We start from the raw sequence: 24034 nt of genomic DNA on the forward strand, positions 1-24034 counted from the left end.
CCTTTGAACTGTGAGACATGCTTGCTTTCAAGTTACAGCAGGTTGCTACAAGCAAAATGTTATTCATGAAAATCTTGCAATGTCATTCATCGATTGTGACTGCATAGAGGTAAAGTTGCTAATGTCAACAACAAAAATTGTGTTTTGATTTCAAAAGTGCCTATATGCATGCTGTACTGTGCGCGGACGCCAGGTGGCGGCCAAACACTTTGTAGGTTTTTGGGGGATTTGTGCAGGAAGTCATCAGGGCAACTTCCTGCATGCGCACTTGTGGTCACAGCCATTTTCGAAAATACAACTAAAAAAAACGTGTTGCAGACACACCCTGCTGCCTTCCCAACACACTGTGCCTGCGCGCGCACACACACACACACACACACACACACACATTGTGTATATGTTGAAGAATTGCATAAATACGAGAAAATAGTGGCATTTGTTTTATATATAAATACAAATGAGTAAGTAAAAACATTGAAAAGATAAAAAAAAAAGGTTTTGGAATGAGGGAGAGACTTCCGGACAGGAAGCAGGAAACAGGAATGAGTCTTGACTTCCTGTTCAACATTTGGTCGTCTGTGAGCTCTTGTTGGCGTTTTTGTTGGTGTCCATGTTGGCCACCAGCAATCGCAGCGAGTCTCCTGAAGAGCGAATTACTTCACGCCCACTGGGAAATAAAAAACATTTTTAATAAAGTTGACACTCGCAAATTCATGATAACAAACATATTTAAAAAACACATTTCAGTCTTTGGCTTGCCACTAGAGGGAGCCAGTGTATCACACTTGCTATATGCAACTGGTGGTGGAGGGAGCAAATCAGATTTTCATGGGAAAAAAATATATTTTATTTTAGGTCCATATAATTCCCGCTCTCACATTCCAGATGTTTCCTTGCACACACTTTTACTTACACGCTGTAGTCCAATCCGACCAGACTGACGCCGTTGACAGCGAGGATTCGATCTCCCGTCTTCAGGCGACGGCACAGAGCAGCGGGCGAGTCGGGAACGAGCGACTTGACATAAACTCCGCTCATCCTCAGCGCCGTCTTCTGCACACGCAAAACAAAGAGAAATAGCGTGAGGAGATTGTCGGTAAGACTGAAGCGATCGTTAGCCTGAAGGAAGTGGTACCGTGCCGTCCACCAACGCCAAGCCGAGTCCGTGAGGGCCGCGGTGGATCTCCACCGTGAACACATCATCGTGTTCGTCGTCGTCGTCTTCTTCTACACCACGCCCCCCATCTGCATATAAACACGTCAGAAACAACTTACAAAAAATAAGTAATTAAGGTAACAATATGACGCTGCTAATGCTAAGTGTTAAATTTCATGCAAGAGCTTGATTTTTAGTTAGGAGCCAACGCTTGGTTGATTTTTTTTTTGCTTTTAAGTTGCGAGCCAAAATTACTAGTCACTAGTGCTTTCTTGTTATTTTTAAGACAAATAAATGATATTTTTGTGTGAACCCTTAAAATTGGCCTACTGGCTTCCCCTTATTGTTTTTGAAAACGCAGCCTCAAAAAAACAATTTGAAATAGCAACAGGAAATGTGTTTGACGTGTCTATCATGAGAAGACCCACAAAAATATCTTCAGAAGTCCTGTCAAAAATGACTTTGGAAATTGACCATTTTGGTTTGAAGCAGCCATTTTAAACATGCCCAAACCTTTTTCAAAATTCAGTTCCTGAAGATAGATGGACTTAGCGACTTGAAATTTGGCAACCATGTCATGTCATGAGTAGACCCACAAAAAAAAGTCTGTGGAAGCAATGTCTGAAAAGTCACAGGAAGTCTGTCATTTTAAGGTCCAACCACCCCACACCTTTTTGAAAACTCAACCCCCAAATACAGTTTGACATAACAACATGAGATTTGGTTGGTATGTCTGTCAGGAGCAGACCCACAAAAAGACTCAAGAAGTCCCGGACAAATGATATAAGAAGGCTGAAATTTGGATTTTCAATGGGCTATTTTAGGCTCATTTTGTTCTATTTCTATGTTCCTTCAGACAAAATTGTCATAAATTGAAGTTGTCACAGATTTTCGTCTGATTGCTAACAAATTTGACGTACACAAACTGTGTGAATCTACAAAAAAACCCACTTGTGTTTTGGTCAATGTGTGCAGGAGGATCACCACGGCAACGTTTGATGACTAGCAATACAATACAAAACTAATATATAATTTTAAAATTCACCCTCTGAAGAAAGTTTGACTTAGCAATTTGAATTATGGTACATAGGTCGGATCATGAGAGGACCCACAAAAAAAGTCTCAAGAAGCCATATCTGAAAAGTCACAGGAAGTCTGCCATTTTGGTTGAAAGTGGTCAATTTGGTCGTTTGCAGGGATCATTTGATTTTTTTTCTCTCCCAAATTCATTCCCAAATCCAATTTCTCTTTAGCAACGTGGCTTTTGGTAGACATGTCTATCATAAGGAGACCCACAAAAAAAGTCTCACGAAGCCATGTAGCAACTGTTTCAGGGTTATTTGGAATAAAATGGAATATCTTCAAGGTAAACATTTACGAGCGATTGCTATCATTTCAAGCTCTTAGACCTTGTCAAGAATTTGTCTTTTTGTCATTGTGTCTGAGTGGCGCTTTGAGGCAAATTTGATGCCAGACCAGTAAACAAAATTCCACATTGTTTGAATGTGACCAAACATCTTATGTGTGACGAAGTTTTGAAAGCATGCATAGGCACTTTTGAAGCAAAGCGTTAAAGCCAACAGTGGTATTCCCACTGCACCCCCTGCATAGCTTTTCCCAGCATGCTGAATACGCACGCACGCACACACACACAGAGTGAGTGTAGGTGGCGCGAACAAAGGCGCACGCGTCCGATTAAGATTCCATGCAGCAAGCGGACTGTAAATTGTCCTGACGGGTGGCCGCCGCTGTCGCCGTCGTTCTTTTCTGTCCTGACCTCAGCGCCTCGCTGTAATTCTTGGCTGCGATTAAAGGATTAGCAAACTTTCCAAATAACGTTTAGCCAGCCCGCAAAGCATGATGGGAGCACACCGGCACATTCAACAACAAACGCGGGTTTTCATTTCTCGATCATGAATCGATTAAAAGTCATTAAAGTGTTGAGCTAGTACAAGTACAGAATAATGTGAGTTGGGGGATTCAAAAGAGTAAAAAATAATAAATAAAATTAATTATATACTTTAATGAGGTTATTTCTTTTATGACATACAGTAATAGAGAATAACAAACTTCAAAAGATAATTACAGAGTAAGAAATGAGCCAATGAGAGTTAAGACATCTGCTTTAGATCAAGTCAATCCTCAAGCTTAAAGCAGCACGGCGGGGGGGCTTGTGAGGGAGGGGCTGAATATGTGTGTGTGTGTGTGTGTGTGTGTGTTAGGTGGGTGAGGTCACATTAGCAGGATGAACCTTTTAAGTAAGTACTAATGTGATTTAAAATTCAGTCGTGCACATTTTCCTTGGACTACTACAACTTTTTTCCTCCCAAAAACACAACTTTCATCTCGCACTAACTACCCCTTTGTTTTTTTTCATGAAAAATATTTCCTAAAATAAAACAAAAACAAAAAATATATAATCTTGAACCAAAACTTTTTATTTTATCATAAAAATATCTGTTCTTCATTTTTTCTCAATTTTCTTATTTATTTTTGACTTTTATATAATATATTAAAAAAAAAAAAACTTCTTAATGTACAGTAATAAAAATAATAATCAATGAATAGTTAACTGTGCAAAACTATTATTATTGTTATTATTATTAACTGTACATATCTCTCAGCTAGCACAATATTATTAATTTGCTACCACGCTACATCCTGCTGCGCACATCAACATTAAAATAGCCCAACAGAATGACAACATTTGACGCGGAGAATTTGCGTAGTGCAGTTGTTGTTGTATTTAGTGAAGGCGGAGTCGTGCACTTCACCAGAACATTCCGAGTAAAAGAGGAAACATTCTTCCTGTGCCCACTCACACTCCTGACCTCGTAAAAGTTGACCAGAGGAAAACATTCAAGTTGATGGCACGAAAAACAAAAAGGCAGCTCATAAAAAAAAAAAAAAGCGTAACAGAGTAAAAAGTAAAAGTGAGATTGCTGTGATTGAGAGTAAGTGAGAACGATTGAGAGTGTGAGTCAGTGTGAGTGAGTGAGCAAGAGAATAAGAGTGTGAGTGAGTGACCGAGGTTGTGCGAGATGTGTTTAAGAGAGAACGTGTGTGTAAATGTGAAAAAGTGAGAGAGTGAGTTTGAGAGAGTGAAAGTGTAACAGTATGTCAGTGTCAGCAATATGCAAGTTGTCTGAAAAATGTGAAAGTGGATCAGACTATGAGTGTGTGTAAAATCATGTGAGTGTCTGTCAGAATGTGTGAGAGCATGTGCCTGTGAGTGTAACACATTTGCTGGCGCTTGTTACCGCTGTTGTGTTGAAGCGGGGCGTCCATCTGGTTTCCCTGCGGGGTGCTGGGAGGCGTGAGGAGGCAGGACGGGTCCAGGGGAGCGCTCTGGTTGGAGACTTCCCGCTCGCCGTCAAGTTCCACCCGCTTTGGCTTTCGGGTCGCCATGTCCTCGCTGGCGCTTGGGTCACCGGCAGGGTCTGGGGGCTCAGTCTCACGGGAGGAGGTTGCAGACAACGCTGACGTGTGCTCGTCAGGCGCCAGCTGAGGACGTCATCGGTCAGAAGGATGGGAAAGACGTGTGAGCACTCATGCCATGGCTTAAGGAATGACCTCGTCGTAGTAGGACAATTACATGCGGAAACACTGTGCCCTACCAGTATTAACTCATTCACTGCCATAAATTTATTTAAAAAAAGATTATTAAAAATTCGGGGCGTCAGGCGATTACATTTTTTAACCGTAATTAATCGCATGGCTTCACTAGTTAACTCACGATTAATCACAAATTTTACATCTGTTCTAAATGTACAATAAAAAATATATATATTCTGGATTTTCATACTCCTGTTAACAAAAGTGGAACATTTTTTAAACTAATAGAAATAATTAACTCATTCACTGCCATTGACGCCTATAAACGTCAAAAATTCATTTTAACTGTTTCTATTAGTTTAACATTTTCCACTTTTGTTAACAAGAATATGAAAACCTAGACATAAAAAAAAAGAGAAAAAAAAAGATTATCAAAAATTAAGGGTGTCAGGCGATTAAATTGTTTTAATTGTAATTAATCGCATGACTTCAATAGTTAACTCACGATTAATCAAAAATGTTATATCTGTTCTAAATAATTTTCTTCTAGGTTTTTATACTCTTGTTAACAAAAGTGGATTTTTTAAAAACTAATAGAAATAGTTCAAATGATTAGCCATCAATGGCAGTGAATGAGTTAAAATAAATTGTTGACGTTTATAGCCGTCAATGGCAGTGAATGAGTTAATTATTTCTATTAGTTTAAAAAATGAATGAGTTAATAGTTCAGTGCTAGAATTTTACAATGTCACTCGTGCTGCCAGTAGCTCACAGTTGTTAACTAGTTTTCCTTACTAGTAGTAGCAACAAGTATTTTGCCCAACTAGTATACCAAAGTTGTTGTACTAGTGAGGACATGTACTATGTTTCAGTTTGATATGAAAGATACGGAAAGAGATTTCCAAGCAGTAGATGAAGTCAACTTGCTGACTGTGTTGACGTGTTACCTCCTCCACTTCCTCTTCTCGGCGCAGACCTTCCCTGGGGGAGGTCTGGCCGATGGCCTGCTGCAGGCGGGCCAGCTGCTCCAGGAGGGCGGGGTCCTGGTGGGCTTCTTCCAAAAAGAAACTCCTGCTGGGCAGAATGAGCGGCGGGTGCTGGTCAAAGCTCTCCAAAATGTCTGCTGCGCACACACAACACACACAAATCATCATGATGAGTATAGGTAGCAAAATAACTCACACTCTAAGTAAAAGTACTAATTCAACTCCTGTACTGATCAAGAAAAATAAGTACACTCTTAAATGTATGGTCCAACATTTAAAACTGACGCTCGGGGAAGCCGAGGACAGAAGCCAACCAGGAACGAGTGTGAAAGCAGTCCACCAATCAGGAGCGGGGGTTCGCACAGCAATATTTGCATATGCCACTGATAGTCAGTTACCGCCGCGGCTTGACTGGAGTCTCCGCCTAGAAACATCCCGGACAGGCCAGAACAAATCCGTCGGAATATACCTTTTTTAATGAATTTGATCATCAAATCATTCGACTTTCAAATCAATCAAAAACGACGTGCTCCCACAGCTAACGTGAAGTGAAAAAAAAAATACACCTCACGCTGTTCGTGTTTCTTCAGATTAGATGGAGAATGTTTGAAGGACAGAATCTGGTAACTTTCAGGCTGACACAAAACAACACACTCGCCACTACTGATTTCTGTCATTACTGTACGTCTTATTTACGTTGTGTCGCCATCCACAGTGGTTTAAAAAAGTAACAAACCCTTTTGACAAAATGAGGAGAAAGTACAGTGTTTTTAAATAGGAGTAAAAGTATAACGTCAAGAAAAATAAATACTCAAGTATAGATACCTGAAAAAAGTACCAAGGTTTTCGTACTTTTCTACATCTCCTAATGTGGAGTCATCTTGTCCATACTGAAAATTTTTCTTACTTAAAAATATTTCTAAAAAGAGGCCAATTGATTTGTCAAATAAAGAAAAGCACGGATGGAGTGCGCGTGGATTTTGTGTCCTGATGAGTCACCACTTTGTTGTTTGTTACATGAGCAATAAAGTTTCTCAAATTGAAACACGTCAAAATAAATCCTCTTTGTAACCTGTTGTGATCTATTTCTATTGCTGTGTTGTTGCTGAGTCGTGTTCATGTTGGAACTTTTTTTTTGCGATGTGCGTCATCGGATATTTAACACAAGACGCATAGTTGTTAGCACGCACGCGTACGATGACACCAGCAACACAACTGCTAATGGCTGACTGCGTGTGCGCGTGTGCACGTGTGCGTGAACCGACCCGTCCTGCAGGCGTCGTCAGTGTATCCCGGTCCAGGAGTCCAGCCTGCGGGTCGGTTCTTGCCGGTGCTGTACTGGGTCAGCATGTGCTGTAGCTGCGCCGCGTTCAAGGCGGTAAACTCGGACCTCAGGGAAGACCACGACGCCTGCGGGCACAAGAAAGTAAACAGCTTCTGAAAGCACGTTGGGGGCGCGTGTGTTCGAAAGTCACAGGCTTCACTTTACAGCTGCTTCAGCAAGTTGTTGACGGACAAACAGAATGAAATCTGCACATGTGTTTATGAACTTTGAGCTTGAAAGGCCGCGAGATGGTGAGCTCATCATCGTGGTCCACTGAAGGAAACCTCAGAAGACCACTTTTAGAAACCTCAGCGACACACACACATGCAGACACGCACACACTGCTGTTGGAACATGTGCCCATTGATTATGCGCGACTGCGGCGGGGCCGTGTCCCAGAATAACTGCGCTGCTGTGCACCACATCCACTTGCTGCACTAGAAGGGGTGGAGGAGGGGTTTGGGAGGGGTCAATAAAAAACTCATCCTGACTCATGGTAGCAACTTTGAGTCAAACAAGACACCGGTTATGTTTCTTATTATAACTGTATTATCATAATTGTTTGCTTATTTCTTGTAGTTTTTGTTTTATATTTCTGCTGTGACAGCTGCAGTTATAAAAATAAAGTACAAATGTGTTGACCATTTAACGTGTTGATTTCATGTTTATTGCACGTGTGTTCGTGTGTAATTTTTTTTTAATGTGTTGTGTAGGGTTGTCAGACAGGAAGTAGAATGAATTTGGTCAATAAAGGTGTTTGTATTATGAGAGTCTCCTTGGGAAAAAAAGTCACCACCACTATCAGGGCTCCGTGCCTGGACGCAAAACTATTGCTCGTGTGATGGAAGGGTCAAATGGGGATGAGGTCTGACCTGCAGCAGCGTTTCTTTGGGCGTGGCCAGCAGGTTGATGGCGGCCGAGAGTTTCTGGAAGAAGTCGGCGGCCACATCGGCCAAACTGATGCTCTGCAGCCAGTCCATCAGCAGGTCCAGGTTGGCCCGCATCTGGACCCCTCGCGACCACTGGTAGAAGCCCACCTCCGAGCCTTGAAGACAAACAGCAGCTCAGTCGGGGCACAAGTACGTTGAGATCGCCGTTTCACATTTATTGAGCCTTGGCACATACCTAACATTCGAACAACCTCACCATGCACTGTCAAACCAAAACGTCACAAAAAGTTTATACACCAGTGCCTTGCCTTATGAGTAGGAGCGACCGTTTCGTCAGCCGGCCAATTTCATTCGCTCTTCTGAAATTAGCAAAAATCAGCCCAAAAAAAAAAAAAATTGGCAAAGAATTAGAACATTTTTAAATAAAGAACTAAAGAACAGCAATTCATATGTTTATTGTTTTAAGTGTTAAGATGACAGAATTTATTTTATTTTATTCATTATGTATTCTTTAAATTAATCGGACGATTAATTGGTTATCTGAATTTTATTCTGTCAAATATTGTTATCTGCCTCGGCCTAAAAATAAATCTATCAGTTGGGCCCTACTTATTTTGTAACCCTAACTTACATGATTTTCAAGTTACGAGCCATCACTTGATTTGTGTTACAAGTGAGCTTCAGATACAGTTACAGATGCAATTGTATGTCTGCCAACTAGTGCTGATATATACAGTTTTGCCATATGGTGATGCCCTCTTATGTGGGCAAGGACCGCCAAAGTAGCGATTCACTTTTAGCCGTTTGTTAAAGAGAGCAAACGATAAAACACCCAAAAACACCCAAATACAAAACAAGAAGCAGAAGTGACTCCGGCTCTCCAAGTCCTGATGGCCCTTATTAGGCCAAGCCCCTTAAAGGCACCCATCCAACACATGAATACGACAGTATGTAAAACGATGTTATTTCTTTACATAGTCTTTCATCATGTTTTTACATAATACAGAGGAGCTCCTGCATATTTGTGGTTTGACATTCTTGAATTCACCTACCACCATCATTGTCCCTCGTCATCATTCTAATTTACCGTCAGAACCGGTCGCCAATTCCCATAGTAAATAAAAAATAAATAAATAAACTTTTTTTTGTGCACTACAACAGATAAGTGACATTGAAACTAATTTCAATATGGAGAATTGATTTGAAATGTGAGTAAATTGAGTTGAGATCGAAATGGACCAGATTATACTCTTATATCAAGGTACCACTATCTACTAAAATCTAAATGTACTCACGATTCACTAATCGGTGCTTGTTTGGTTCAACGCTTTGCTATTATTCTGTTGTATGAATAGCAACAAGTCCAGTTTACATTCTGCCAACGAGTGGAAGAGAACTATACGTCACTGGAATAGATAGTTGAACAAACATACATTCATTTGTAGCAAACAAATGAGAATTCCTTGACCAATTATGTGAAAGTGGACAACTGATGATCTTTCACTTCAAATGGGTGTTGTAAGCATTGGTTAGCATAGTTAGCTTAGCATGCAGCTACCTCTCTCCATGAGCGCGTTGAAGAGCGAGGCGTTGATGAAGAAGAAGAGGTACGCGCACAGCTGCAGACAGATGTCAGCATGCACCTGGAAGGAGGTGAAGAGCTGCAGCGCTTCCTTCAGGACTTCCAGGACGCCGCTCAGGCCGTCCGGCACGCGCAGATGCCCGCTCTCCGAGAACGGGTTTCCGTCCAATATGACCGGCAACGCGGAGTACATACTCTGTAGAACACAAAAAAAGAGATGTTTTTAGTAGCTACGCCTAGGCCTGGTTCATATGGTCTTAAACGTCCCTGAGAAGTGACAATAAAAATGACACAACAGAGAATGGTGCTGTTGATGACACATTTGAATGGCTAAAAAAACAGAGGGGCAACCACGAGGCACTCTAAAGTGATTGCACCGGCGCAAAGCCCTGGTCCACACACTAGCTTTTTTTCTCCACTCACTCTTCCACCTTCTCGTCGACACTTTGACATTTCTAGCAACTGTTTTCAAACATATAATGCATTTTGAAGAAAAATATTGTTTTATAGGGCCCAGCCAGATTAATCGGACAATATTAGTCTGAAAATTGGCAGATTTTTTCCGTTAAAAAAATTTTTAAAAAATATTTGCATACTAAAACGTAAGAACACTAGCCCCTCCCAAAAAAAATAACTGTCAATTTTTGCAAAATGTATCCTCTATGTTGTAAAGTTAGACAAATACTAAAGGTATTGTAAAACATTCAAATATTCACTGGCAATTCATATATTTATCATTGTAAGTAATAAAGCACCAAAAAAACAAGTTCTATTACTCATGATGTATTTTTAAAATGACTGTAATTGGCTAATTAATTGGTTAAAAAAAACTCCAGATTGGTTGGAAATGTAACGAATGATTACATTATCGATATTGACCGTGCATCTTGGAAACCAGCTCCTTGTTCGTGGAAGCACAAGCAGCGTATATGAGTAGTGGTGTGCGCTTTGGAAAAAAAGCATCCTGAGCAATGACAACCACCCAACCCCACCTCGAGACTCCCTTGGTGCTTCCTGTGGACTTATGAGGAAACGGGGCAGGAGAAGGATAAAACGAGCGGGAACATTGACCACTGCACTGATTCATCATGTTGCTCTCATCTTCATTCTTCTCATTGTTCCACACACGTTTGACATCACCTCCGCAGAAAAAGACCGCTGACTCACAAACAGCCGCTTGGTTGCCATGAAGACCAGCGCAGAATGTGTAAAGACGTGCTTACGCATCACTAACTTGACTTTTTTTTTGGGGTCTTTCTAACAAATTTGTGATCACGTTCTTGAGAAGTCGACATTGTCGATGTTCTCAGCATTCCGACACTTTTTACAGGAAATTAAACGCTCCTCCCTCCCTTCCTTACATACACACACGCTTGCTTCCTCTCTGGAAAAACTACAATGTGTGGGGGTGTGTGGGGGTGGGGGTGTGTGTGTGTGTGTGTGTGCTGTGAGATGTTCTAACACTGTGTGTACGGACAAAAGCATGAGGTCAGACAGTGACTCGAATCAGCCAGTTGAACTTATTAGTGACAGAGATATGAGGAGCAGTACTGGCCAAAAATTACATTTATTTACTTCTTCTCCCTCCTGGTACACACACACACAAAAAAAGAAAATCTCAAAAAACTCACACACACACAATAAAAAAAACAACAACTCACACCCAATGCCAACAAAAACATTTATCCACTTTTTTTCCTTTGCGTGTGAGAGTTTTTGGTGAATAAGAGGACTCCTTTGACTGTGAGAGTTTTTTCGGTGTGAATTAGAGCAGTGGTGTTTTGTGTACACCCGAACCTTTTCGTCATACCAGGAGTACCCAGTCACTCATGAGTGTTGATGGTTTGATTCTCCAAAATGTAACAACTAATTACCCCCCAAAATTTGTTTACCCTGTCCCCTTCATTTTTAGCATTCAATTCTCTTCTTTTCAACTCAAATTTACCATTAAAAATAAATATGTTACCTTGAAAATAAACACACGTAAAATATGTTAAAAATGACAAAACCTGACTTTTAACACTTCTCCCCCAAGGGAAATAAGTTGTAACGCGTGCACACATACCACTTTAATTGACAGGCTAATCAAATGCCTGAGAATATTTCATTATCTTTTTGGAAATAAACAATTCAAAACAATGCTTCCTGCAATTGTTGGGAAACACTAAATTAAGAGTTTTTGGAGTGTGTGTGTGTTTTTTTTCTTTTTCTTCTTCTGAAGAGCTCAGTTCATTCGGTAATTTTACCGATTTGACATGTCATCTGTGTGTGTTTTTCTTTGATGTAGGTGACTTTTTTTGGGTGAGTATGATGGTTCTTTTGGTGTAGTTTTTGGGGGAGTTTCTGGCATGAGCGTGAGTTTTTTTTGGTTTTATTTTATAGGTTTTTCTGTGTGAGTGCGTTTTAAATTATGAAAATGAGAGTTTTGTGTTGTGACATCTTTTGGGTGAGTGTTCCAAGGTTATTTTTGGTATATATGTGCGTTTTAGTAGTGTTTTTGTGTACGTTTTTGTTTTGAGAGGTTTCTGTGAACAGGTACATGAGTTTTATTTTTGGTCTGCTTGAGTATTTTGTTAATTTATGTGAGAAGTCCGCTTGTGTGTGAGTTTTTTGTGCGCATAAGGAATTATGGTTTCATTAGTTTTTTTTTTGGGTGAGTGCGGAGAATTTGTTTTGGTTCATGTGAAAGAATTCTTAGTTTGTATCGAGTTTTTGTGTGAAAGTGAGCGGCTTTTTTTGTGTGTGTGTGTGAGAGGATAGTTGGCGCATGGGAAAGGGTTTTTAGTGCGTGTTCCGCTATCTGCCAGGCCTTTCCCTACTGAGGGCTGCAGATAAGGTGAGCTGATCTTTCTATTGTGTGTGCCGCTTGTTTACACAGTACACTTTACGAAACACACTTTGTGTGTGTGTGTGTGTGTGTGTGTGTGTGTGTGTGTGTGTGTGTGTGTGTGTGACAGAGAGAAAGGGGAAGAGAAAGAGTGAGAATGTGACTGCCAGAGTAAACATGTGTGAGAGTGTGAGAGTAAGATGTGTGTGTTAGTGTACTGTATGATAGTGTGTGAGACTGCGAGTGACCTTAGTGAGATAGTAGACGGACTGTTGGAAGGTGAACATGATGACCTCCTCCAGAACCGTCATGGCCTCCTCGCAGGCGGCGCGAGTGGACGCCAGCTCTTCCTCGTCCATCAGACCTGTCGCCATGGCACTTGCGTGAGTGACGGGCGGACGGACGGACATTTGCGGCGCCGCGGCTCACCTGGCTGGTGGCAGTCCTTTCCGGCGGCCATCAGCTGAGGGACGCGGTACTGGATGAAGTGCAGAAGCTCGATGGTGTTGGCCATCCAGGCAGCCAGGGGACGCAGACCTGAGATAAGTTCTTGCATCTGCGGTGGAAGGCTGCCTTCAGGCCTGTTAATCGGGACATAAAAGCTTCCGTCACGAGAAAATCAATTAATGTACTTTGGTAACTTTTGTGTTTTTGTCGTAAGAAATAAGTGAAGAAACGTTTAACAGAAAGGTTTTAATTTCAGTTCAGATTGAGTTAACTCACTTGTCTGACTGCATCGACGCAAGCTCCTTGGTCTTGTCCTATCAGACAAAAAAAAAAGAAAAAGGAACAAGACAAGAAGTTGAGTTGCATCTAAAGAAAGTGTCGTTTAGTGTTAATTTTACAGTTGTGTCAAACTGAAGTTGTACCCAGACAGCTTTCTGTACGCGTGACGCAATGTTTAGCAGGAGGCGTCGGAAGTGGTCGAGGTCCCGCGCGGCGGCCGAGCGGCGGATGCACATGCTGAGCAGGAAGGCGGCCGTCAGCTTGGGTCCGGCGTCAGCGGGCTCCGACATGTCCACGATCTCCTGTAGGACCTCGTCCTCCCGCTCCGCATCGTAGCTTAGCGTCACGCCGCCGTCTTCCGCCAAATCGTCCGTGGCCACGGCGGGAGGCCAGCCGCACGATTTACAGGTGGGCAGCGGCTCGGCGGCCCAGTTGGGACAGAGTCGGCTCATCCAAGGAGGCGTCTGTGGAAAGGTTGTTAGAGAAAAAACTAAACAAAACTGAAAAAATATATATATATTTTGTTGACAAAATTAAATAATAAGAGTTTAAGAAAAACTACTAAATGCAATGGCAAATGCTGCTAAGTTAATTAAAAAGTGAACTATTATTGTAGTGAAAATATGACCTTTCCTTTGTTGATAAAAAAACAAAACTAGCAAAATAGTGACAGCATTCATTTAAAGAGCAATTTGTTATTGTCCACAATTACGGGCAAAACATGCAAATTTTGATAACCGATATGATCAGCTGATTAATTTAAAAATATATACATACAATGGATGCCTGGATACTCGCAGATTAGCTTTTTTTTTGTGTGCCCAAACCCAAAAAGTCCTTTTTGGATGAGTGTGAGAGGTTTTTAGTTTGGTGTGAGTGGATTTTTTTTGGAGGGGGGAAATGGTTTATTCCCGTTGTCACATTTCGGTTTTGTATGGGTTAGGGTTTTGTTTATTTTGTTGTGTTTGTTGTGTCTTTCTGTCATTGGTGTTCGTCTTGTGTTCCTGTATGTTTCCCCTGTCTCGTTATGTCTGATTACGTCCACCTGTGTGCCTGTTCCCTTCCCACTGTGTTTGACCAATCGGTGCCCTCTTCCTATTGTGTTCCCCAGGTGTGGCTCATTAGTGTTGGTGTATTTAGTCTGTTGTGTTTGTCCTGTCAGTGTGGGATCATTGGCTACGTCAGGTGTCGAAGTCCTGTGTGGGAGTCTGTGTGTCCTGTCGCGGCAAGCTAAGCCTCGTCACAGTTAAGTCGTCTTTGTTTCAGTCTACTTGTCTACGTATTAAGTCTAGTCGTCCTCTTCACAGTCTAGTCGTCCTCGTCACAGTTATGTTCTCCACGTTCCTGCTAAGTTCTCCACGTCCAGCCAAGCTTCCCAAGTTCTGCCAAGTCAGTCCAGTCACGGCTACCAGCCTCCTCTCACCCGTCCCCACTTGTTCCAATAAATTTTCTCCTTTTGTTCACAATTGCTGTCTTCCTGATGTGTCTCCTCGCCTCGATGGGTCCACTCTCTCCTACGCGTACCATTTCATGACACCCGTTTTTTCAAAACATTTGGGGGGTAAAAAACGGAAACAAAAAAACATCCCCAATGCATTTACAATAGGTGTCAATAATATGCAGATTTTTGCTAATTATGTTGGCCCCTGGTCCCTATCGCCCCACCCCTCACACACTATGAGCAGGGGGTCCACTATAATGAATAAAATAACTTGATCATTAAATTTTTAAGTGATAAATTTCACATTTTAAGGTGGTAAGCTAACACCTTAAAATGTGCAATGCATCACATTTTACCGTGAAATGAATCATGTCACAATGTGAAACCGAAATAGTTTTTCCTGGTGTGGCAGAAATACTAAAGCTAGCTGATTTTGAAAACCAAAAAGTCCAAAACAAACAAACTTTGAGAACCTTGTTGTGCAGTGTTCCCGCCGCCGTGCCGGTGGGGTCCTTGAACATGAACAGGTAGTGCTCCCCCAAGCCCACCAGGTCGCCAGGGTGAAGCTCCACCTCCTCCTTCAGGGGGGCCCCGTTCTTGGTGACGAGGGCGCCGTGAAGCGGCTTGAGCACGGTGGCCGCATCCAGACGGCGCACGCGGCAGTGGCGGGGGAGGACGTCGGGGGCGAAGAGCAGGATGTCCACCTTCAGACGCTCCTCGTCCTCGCCGGCGCGGTGCTCGCCACAGCGACCCAACACTGTGCTGCTCCCGCTGAGCAGGTAGATGACAAAATCCTGTAAACAATATACATTTCAGCACATTTGAGGACGGGTTGTCATTAAGATTTGTTCTTGCTCTACATTAAAAAGTGGTTATTTGTGTAAGATATTTCATATCAGGCAGTAGTGGGAAAAAAGTGACTATATCGTAGTATTGGTGGTAGTTTTAGTGGTAATAAGCCATAACTACTACATTTATGTTTTCTGCTCAGATCGAGGAGGGAAAATTGACTGTGCGAACAGGACACAGGACAAGATAATCACTCAGAATCATCTTTGAAGACATCCCATAATCAGGCCTTTGCTGACGTTTCGAAGGGAGCAGAAATACTCGGGACGGGTCAAAATGCGCGTACACGTGTGAAGTGTTTCGGGGGATGAGGCGACGTGAAGTCTCCTGAAAGACTTTGAGCGGCTCAGCCAGTCAAAGCGTCATCAGACCCATCGTGAGCGTCAGGTGACGCACGTGAGACAGCCTCGCGTCGGCGATGTCATCGTCAAGTGGACTGCTCAGGTCACATGACCTGACCCCAGTCGAACTTCATTTTAGGGCTTGCATGAAAGTTAAAGGTTAAGACTTGAGATTTGAGACTACTCCTGTCTGCCTCACATAAAAAGAAAAGTGCTCAAGCTTTCTGGAGGCGGGGCGTGATCTGATTGGATGGCCGCTCCCCCCCACTCTCATACCCTCTCAGAATAACCCACCTGCTTGTAATCAGATTTATCTGTGTGTGTGTGTGTCTGCATGTGCTCCTCTGGCGCTGACAGACGCTTAGCTTGTGCCAACACACGCACACTTATACCTAATAATTAATCAGCAATCAAAAACACTACCTTGATGTCTCCAGACCCTTGCCAAGGCTTGATGCACTAATTTATCAAATATAGAACATTATATAAACATATAGCATATATAAAAATTATTATTGTAAATCTCAAAAAGTAATACATGAATGGAAAATAATATGTAATAATTTCAATGATCTGAGTGAATCTGTTTATTTTGTAAATTATTAATGTACTGTATTGCTTAATTGATTACACTACTAATTTATTATATTATTAATATATTGTTATTATTTTTTTAAGTATTACATTCTGGCCAAAAGTAAATAAAAAATAAGTCTGATTGTGTATGAACACACAAAAGGATCCAGTCTGGATTAAAGGTGCATACACAAATATAATTTATTAATTAGTAGAGTAGTGTGTAAAATTAATTTAATTCACTTAGTTTAAAATTAATTATTACACATTTTTTATTTTGTTAATTGGACTTTTCATCATATATATTATTAATTTATTTCTTTTTTTAAATTTTGGCCCCCCAAAAAGAATGCAATCTGACCACAAATGGGATATAAACTGGATTAAATGTGCATAGACATACAAGTAGCACGTAGCATGTAGCGCGTCACCTGTCTGTGGTTGTATCCATGCAGGAGGAGGAAGTAGGGGAAGTCAAAGGGCGGGTGTATGGAATACTGCGTGGCGTTGTCGTCGCTGCTTTCCGTCTCCTCCTTCTCCATGCCCAGCAGCCTCATGGCATCCTTGTCCTCATCCACATCCTCACACTTGTCCTGGTTCTGAACCCGGGCGCGGCGCACAAGGCGGGCCTCTTTGCCCATGGCGCTCAGGTCCATCTCGCTCAGGCTCCTCCAGAACTCCGGCCCGTCTGCTTCCGTGCTGTCTACAAACAGTGAGGTGGCCCTGGAGCGGTTCCGCTGGAGCTTGCGAGCTTGAGCGTTGATGCCTGGACACAACAGACGGCAGCATCAAGACCAAGATGGAGATGAGAGATGAAGGCAACATATAGCCCGCTCAGTTCTCTTATCGTATCGTTACTATTTTATGCACATTCGAGGCATCAGGAGCAACTGGGAGTTCTCATCGAACCTACAACCTTCCAGTTGGGAGACCACTCTACCACCTGAGCCATGCTGCCCACACACAATGTTACTGGCTGAGAATGAGATGAGATGAAAGATTGAGAATATCCAAAGACATGCTAAAAGGGACACATGGCAGTTAATTTGATGATTTGTGGGACTTGAAGCCTGAACTTCCTGTGCGAGCAGGAAGCGTAGTGATAGCGGCGCCTTGATAAAAGTTATCACTCCAACCTAGAGTGGCGCTCAGTGGCTTTGGATGCCTCAGCGTCGTAAACAAAGATAAGGACAGCTTTGCTCTCCCATGGCCGCCTTCCATGAGCAGCGCAGATAAGAAGAAGGACAAAGGACAAACCGTTTAAGGGCTGACTGTGCATCTCCCCTAAATCCTTCCAAAAGCCGATGACACCACTGAAGGAAAAGTGAGAGGCAAAGACACGTAGACAAACATGCCTCATCTTGTGGTTTGGCCCGTTGCAGCGATAAGTCAGTGCGGCAGCCATTTTCTTTAACTCATTCACTGCCATTGACGGCTATAGACGTCAAAAATTCATTTGAACTATTTCTATTAGTTTCACATTTTTCCCCACTTTTATTAACAAGAGTATAAAAACCTAGAATTTTTTAATTATACATTTAGAACAGATTTAAAATTTGTGATTAATCGTGAGTTAACTAGTGAAGTCATACGATTAATTATGATTAAAAATGTTAATTGCCTGACGCCCCTAATTTTTAATAATCTTTTCTTTTAAAAAAAATAGTTTATTTTATTTTTATAAAAATTACTTTAAAAAAAGAAAAAAAAAAGAAGAAAAGATGATTAAGAATTAGGAGCGTCAGGCGATTACATTAATCGCATTACTTCACTAGTTAACTCATGATTAATCACAAATTTTATATCTGTTCTAAATGTACAATAATTGTTTTTCTACGTTTTCATACTCTTGTTAAGAAAAGTGGAAAACATTTTAACTAATAGAAATAGTTTAAATGAATTTTTGACGTCTATAGCCGTCAATGGCAGTGAATGAGTTGAATTGAAATCTGGATTAAATGTCCCGACGGCCTTGCACTGCACCGTCACCAATGGAATGCGTGGTCGCCTCTGGTGCCTGGTACCTGCTGTGACGGTATCCCGCTCTTTCAGGCTCTGCTCCTCCACACGGACCTTCAGCTGGATCTCGAAGCGCCGTGAGAATCCTTCTTTGGGTTTCCACAGCGACTGCAGCACCAGCGGCTTCTCGTGGTCGCCCACCACGCGGAAACATTCCCGCCGCCACTGGCCGCCCACGCCGGTCTGGCCGATCACGTCGCACAGCACGTAGGCGCTGGCGTCCTCTTTCTCCAGACTGTACCTGAACAGGGACAACCACGGTCAACACCCGATGAGGCCTTCAAGAATTTGTTCACAAAAATGTGATTTAATTGCCATTGAAATCGATTGTTTCCTCTTCGATTATAGAAAAGACAAATGACATTATTCAACTTTTGCTTGTGTTTTCCCCCAAAATGTGGCATAATTTTTTCATGTTGTTTGACATGTTTCTTTTTATAAGAAACTTGCAAATATGCTGTTTTTGATAAAAACAACTTCTGTTGCTGATTAATAGAGAAAAAAGCTAAAAACTTTTTTGGGGGAAAGGGAGAGTCTACCCTTTCTTTTTACTAGGTTATCTGTTTATATAGTCACACAGGAAACATTTCTTGAAAAATCACTCAAAATACTCTAAAATGGCTGCTAGTCAATATGCAAAGCAGGTGTACGGAACCCTGGTCCTCGAGAGCCACTGTCCTGCCTGTCTTCCATGTCTCCCTCCACCAACATAGGAACAGGATCGTTATTAGGCTTCTACAGAGCTTGCTGATGAGCTGATAATATGAGTCAGCTGTGTTGGAGGAGGGAGACATGGAAAACAGGCGGGACAGCGGCTCTCGAGGACCAGGATAAGATCTTCTTCTATGCTCAATTGTGATTCTGACCTGTCCAATGCTTCTTTTAGGAGCTCCTTGGCGCTGGACTGCGTGGTGGCCAGGACACTCTTATAATTGGCACCCTGGCAAATGTCACTGCCGAAGATCTTGAGGATGCCGGGCACCGACAGCTGGCAGGACAGCTCGGCCGGGTCGTCCTGTGCCGAAGCGGAGCCACCCTCGCTGCCGCTACGGCGGAGATTGGGGCTGTGGTTGAACACGCCGGATAGACGCTTGTTGTTGTTGTTGTGGCGCCGGATTTTGGACTTGGCCGGCTGCCGGACGCCCGAGCTCTCGGTCGAGCGGATGGTGCCGGCCGAACTGTTGGACCTGGAGCGCACAAGATAACATGTTTAACATGTAAACAATAAACATACTCATCAATCATATAGAGCGAATCCCAATTTAGAAGATGCAAGAAAGCACTATATTTGTTATATGAAGCTCCTCAACTTACTTCAACATAGTTCTTTGGCACTGAGATGCCACAAGAGGTCGGAAAAGCACTTTTCCATTTAAATGTAGCTTCGCAACTCACATCAACATAGTTCCTTAGCAGCTGAATGTCACAAGATGGCAGCAAAGCACTATTGTGTCCAAATGAAGCTAACAAAATCATATTATCACAGTTTCTTGATATCTAGAAGCCCTAAAATGGCGGATGAGCACTGTTTCTGTCAAAGTGAAGCTATTCCGCTTGCTTCAACATAGGTCGTTGGCAACAATATGCTACAAGATGGTGATATCGTACTATTTATGTCTATAAGGATAGACCGATTATCAGCTGGACCAATTATCAATGCTGATATTCAGCATTTTGACGAATATCGGCATCGGCCTTTTTGAAGAATCATACGGCCGATAATATATCAATTTAAAAATGTGTCAACTTCAGGAAACTATTTATTTCAATTTTCAGTTAATGTTACAAGAGATGCTGCTGACCCTGTGTACTCTCTGCACCTTCTGTTTTTGTTTGGAAATGTAACTAAGATGAGTAAAATTTTAATACTGAAAGTAGGGCTGGGCGATATATGACCAAAAAATAAAATCTCGATTTTTGCAGTCATTCAGGACGATGGCGATTTTAATCTAATAAACCCAACAAACATTTATTTAAAATTTTTCATTTATTCAAAAATAATTCCTGTGCAAAAATGTTCAGACAACAATAATGTATACTAATTCTAAATTAGTTTTAACATAAATTTAACATTTAAAGTTTGTTCTTAAATGCCACAATTAAGTAGTTGGTAGCTATTGTAAACATGTCTTGTAAACCACCCATCCAGCATTCTGCCACATGTGCAAAATGACAACTCACAAAAACATTTGAATGTAACAGAACATAAGAACAACAGCTTTTAATAATCCAGAAGACAAAATTCGATTTCATGATTTAGCAAATTTTCAACGATTAGATTTTTAGAATGACGACGTATCGAATTAATTCAATTTATTGCCCAGCCCTAACTGAAAGATATTTTGGAAAACTTTATTTACTGTAGAAAACAATAGCGAGCTATTTACTTTTTTAAAGTTTTTATTTAACTTTCAAAGACATGCTACTGCCCTTGGGAGATCCCTGAACTTTTTGTTAAATTCTTAAAACAAAGATGTCTATTGACTAAGGTAAAAAATTATTTAACGCCAATATTTTACGAATCCAAAAAGTTGCTAAATAAACATATGCTTAAAAATTCAACAAATTTAAGAGCTGGAGGTTGTATTTTTCAAAATTTTGATGCCAATATTTTCCTTTTTAGTGAAAATTAATATTTGCTCCAAATATCAGTTATCCCCGTCCTTGACTACTAATAATTGGTAACGGTATCTGCCCTGAAATAACCATCTTATCTTATCTCTAGTCTAAAGGAAGCTCTTCCGCTCACTTCTGTTCTGTATAGTTCAAATTCATCAAGATGTCACAAGATGGTGGCAACATATTTTTTATTGCTTTGATCTAAGCACACAAACAGCAAATGGAGAGCAAAAGAGGATAAAGTATGTGTATCCTGTTGATCAGGGCTGGGAGGGTTACTTTTAAAATGTAATCCGTTACAGTTACAAGTAACCTGCTAAAAAATGTAGTTAGTAACATAATCCAAGTACCATAATATTAAAGTCATGTAACTTGATTACTTTAGGATTACTCCAATACCGAGTATGCTCATGATAACTGAAATAAAAATAAATATCACCACAATATATATTCTATACAATGGGCCCCTGCTATTTGCGGGGGTGATAGGGACCCGGGCAGCCTACAAATAGCAAAAATCCTTGTGTAATTAAAAAGCATGTAGGCTATTGATTGATGTCCATATGCTGTTTTCAAACTGTCACTGAAAGCATGCGTAGACAGACAGACAGACAGACAGATAGTCATCCAATGAGGAAGACGATCTGTGACATCAATTGCAAAATTAATTTTTATCCTAGTCACAAGTTTAGCCGTGTATATGTTGTGTATGATGTTTAAAGAGTGAATTGGTGGGAGGAAGATTTGTTTGGAAGGTGTAACTCACATTATAGTTGTAGGCTAGCGGGCTAGCTAGCAAGAAGCTACAGCGCGTAGCATGCCGCTGGACTCTCAGCTCAAACTTTCGCTCCTTCAGCAAGACGAGTAAATTCCAGTGAATACCGGTCGCCATTTCCTCCTCCCGTCTTTTTCAAACTGCCCGCGTGTGAAGGACACTACGAGTCAGTTTGTTTGTCCCCTCCTCCCCGACATGTAGCAACGATCAGACTTGCTCAGGCGTGCACGCGCGCTCTCGCTCTGTCGCTCTTGCTCTCTCCCTCTCATCGTAGAAATTGTAATCCCTCGAAGTAATCCCCATTATAAATAAACGTACCTTTAATTTGATTACATGTTTGTCCTGTAACTGTAAGGGAATAGTTAATTTTTGGGGGTAATCTGATTACGTAACGGCGGTACATGTATTCCGTTACTCCCCAAGCCTGCTGTTGATACACATACTTGTATCACAACAGAAAATTGGGACACTATTACTGTGCAAGTACAGCAAATATTTTGTACTTTGTCTAGCTATCTAATCATTCTGTCAGATATGAGACTGACTCCAATACGAAACAAACAGAATTAAATCTTCATCTCAGATGAAAGGACAGGATGGACATACTATATAAGCTTGAACGTTGGCTCAAGCGAGCCAGTCAGTGTGCGGAGTGACTGGGCTTGAGTTGTGGAAGCTCTTGAATGAATGGGCATACTTTATTGCTTGAGGGAATGAAGCAACTGAAGAGCCTCACTAGCGACTGTCATCCTTTGACTACATACAAGGTTGTAGTTAGAAAATACAGTACAGCGTAAACTAGTATAATATAAAAGTAAATTGCACTGGAAAGAGTATGTGTCATATAAGTCAGGGTACACAAAGAAGAGCCCATGCACGTTAGCATGGTCTAGTAAAATGTAGTTTAACATGAGAGCTGCCTAGTTCCAATTGGTTGATCTTACTGTGTTGATCCATTGCTGGCTTTCCGGCCAAGTTGGGCGAGTCTCTTCTTGGGAGAGCGGATCAACAAGCCCACCACGGCGGCCTGTTTATTAACGTGGCTGCTTCTCTCCTCGCTAATCATCTTCTTCTTTGATCAGCACATCAATAGCATTGTCGTCACCATCCTCACCATCATCACGTCCACATTGGAGGAAAAGGTCCAAAACCACCCTTGCAACTTTTCTTCCACTTGGCGTCCATGAGAGCGGCTAGTAGCTTGTTTAGTTAGTCAGTTAGTTAACATAATTCTAAAACTTGACAAGCTTCTATCGGAGCCAAAGTAGGTCCAAAGCCCAGAGATGTTTGTGGGAGAATAGCACGAGGAGTAGAAGAGCGTCCGTTCGTGGGGTATGTCTGCGTGAAGTTTGTGAACCTGCCTCCACCGACTGGAGCCCTCTCCTCTGTGACGTCACAGCAGCATCACGAGCACGCGCCCGCAAGCACGGAGGCGGGAAGAAAGTGACGCGCGCGCACACATAGTGGTCAACTCGTAAAAATACAGTATATGACTTAGTTAAAAATCAGTTAATGACTCAAACCGCTATTTCTACTGAATTAAATCCAATTTTCAGAAGATTAATCACGTAAACATGTGTTTAGACTAAATGTGCGACTGAATGTTATTATTATTTACACCGTTGTTGTGATTGTACAGAATAGTGTGGTCAACAAACAAGCGTGGACGTGACTCTATTTGTCTCACAGTGACATCTAGTGGTCAACTCTTGTAAATGCGAAACGTGACGTGCAGTACGGGTCAGTTATACTCAGAAAAAAATAAAATAAACAATTGACTTGTCCGTACAGTACCTCAATATACAAAATAATACGAATGTAGCGGTTGACTGTTAATCCCCTTTTTAATTTGATAGACAAAATGTAGTCGGATGCCTAAGGTTTAGGTTCCAAACGTTTTACGTGCTGACTGTACTTACCTTCAGCTTTCTAATGGTAACTTTGGAGAAACGTACAACAAACGTATACGAAGGAGTCACTGAATATCCAATTTTTAGAAGATTAATCACGTAAACATGTGTTTAGACTGAATGTGCGACTGAATGTTAATTTTTTACACCGTTGTTGTGATTGTACAGAATAGTGTGGTCAACAAACAAGCGTGGACGTGACTCTATTTGTCTCACAGTAACATCTAGTGGTCAACTCTTGTAAATGCGAAACGTGACGTGCGGTACGGGTCAGTTATACTCATAAATAAATAAATAAACAATGGGCTTGTTCACTATACAAAAGAATGCGAATGTAGCGATTGACTGTTAATCCCCTTTTTAATTTGATAGACAAAATGTAGTCGGATGCCTAAGGCTTAAGTTTCAAACGTTTTACGTGCTGACTGTGTACTTACCTTCAGCTTTCTAATGGTAAC

The 24034-nt window shown here is 41.5% G+C and overlaps 1 protein-coding gene across 3 annotated transcripts; it reads right to left on the bottom strand.

The window, feature by feature from the left end:
* Positions 1 to 427: 427 nt before the first annotated feature.
* On the bottom strand, positions 428 to 23049 carry LOC147181584 (ras-associating and dilute domain-containing protein-like). 3 transcript variants are annotated; one of them, XM_086093199.1, is made up of 17 exons: positions 22611 to 23049; positions 19139 to 19459; positions 18278 to 18513; positions 16685 to 17019; positions 14961 to 15281; positions 13190 to 13510; positions 13044 to 13081; positions 12750 to 12901; positions 12569 to 12684; positions 9470 to 9689; positions 7894 to 8066; positions 6963 to 7107; positions 5659 to 5831; positions 4417 to 4660; positions 1136 to 1245; positions 914 to 1053; positions 428 to 667 (listed from the first exon to the last, which is right to left on the bottom strand). In XM_086093199.1, exons 1-17 carry the CDS (start codon positions 22730 to 22732, stop codon positions 562 to 564), a joined length of 3273 nt encoding a protein of 1090 aa, XP_085949325.1. In that variant the 5' UTR covers positions 22733 to 23049; the 3' UTR covers positions 428 to 561. The 3 variants fall into 3 exon arrangements, with proteins under 3 accessions (XP_085949325.1, XP_085949317.1, XP_085949333.1); XM_086093191.1 differs by having other exon boundaries at positions 5659 to 5834; XM_086093207.1 differs by lacking the exon at positions 22611 to 23049 and adding an exon at positions 21658 to 21872 and having other exon boundaries at positions 5659 to 5834.
* Between the last annotated feature and the right edge of the window lie 985 nt (positions 23050 to 24034).

This window comes from Leptonotus elevatus, chromosome 1 (assembly GCF_054856555.1).
Source record: "Leptonotus elevatus isolate MCC_2025b chromosome 1, RoL_Lele_1.0, whole genome shotgun sequence".
NCBI classification, from domain to species: Eukaryota; Metazoa; Chordata; class Actinopteri; order Syngnathiformes; family Syngnathidae; genus Leptonotus; species Leptonotus elevatus.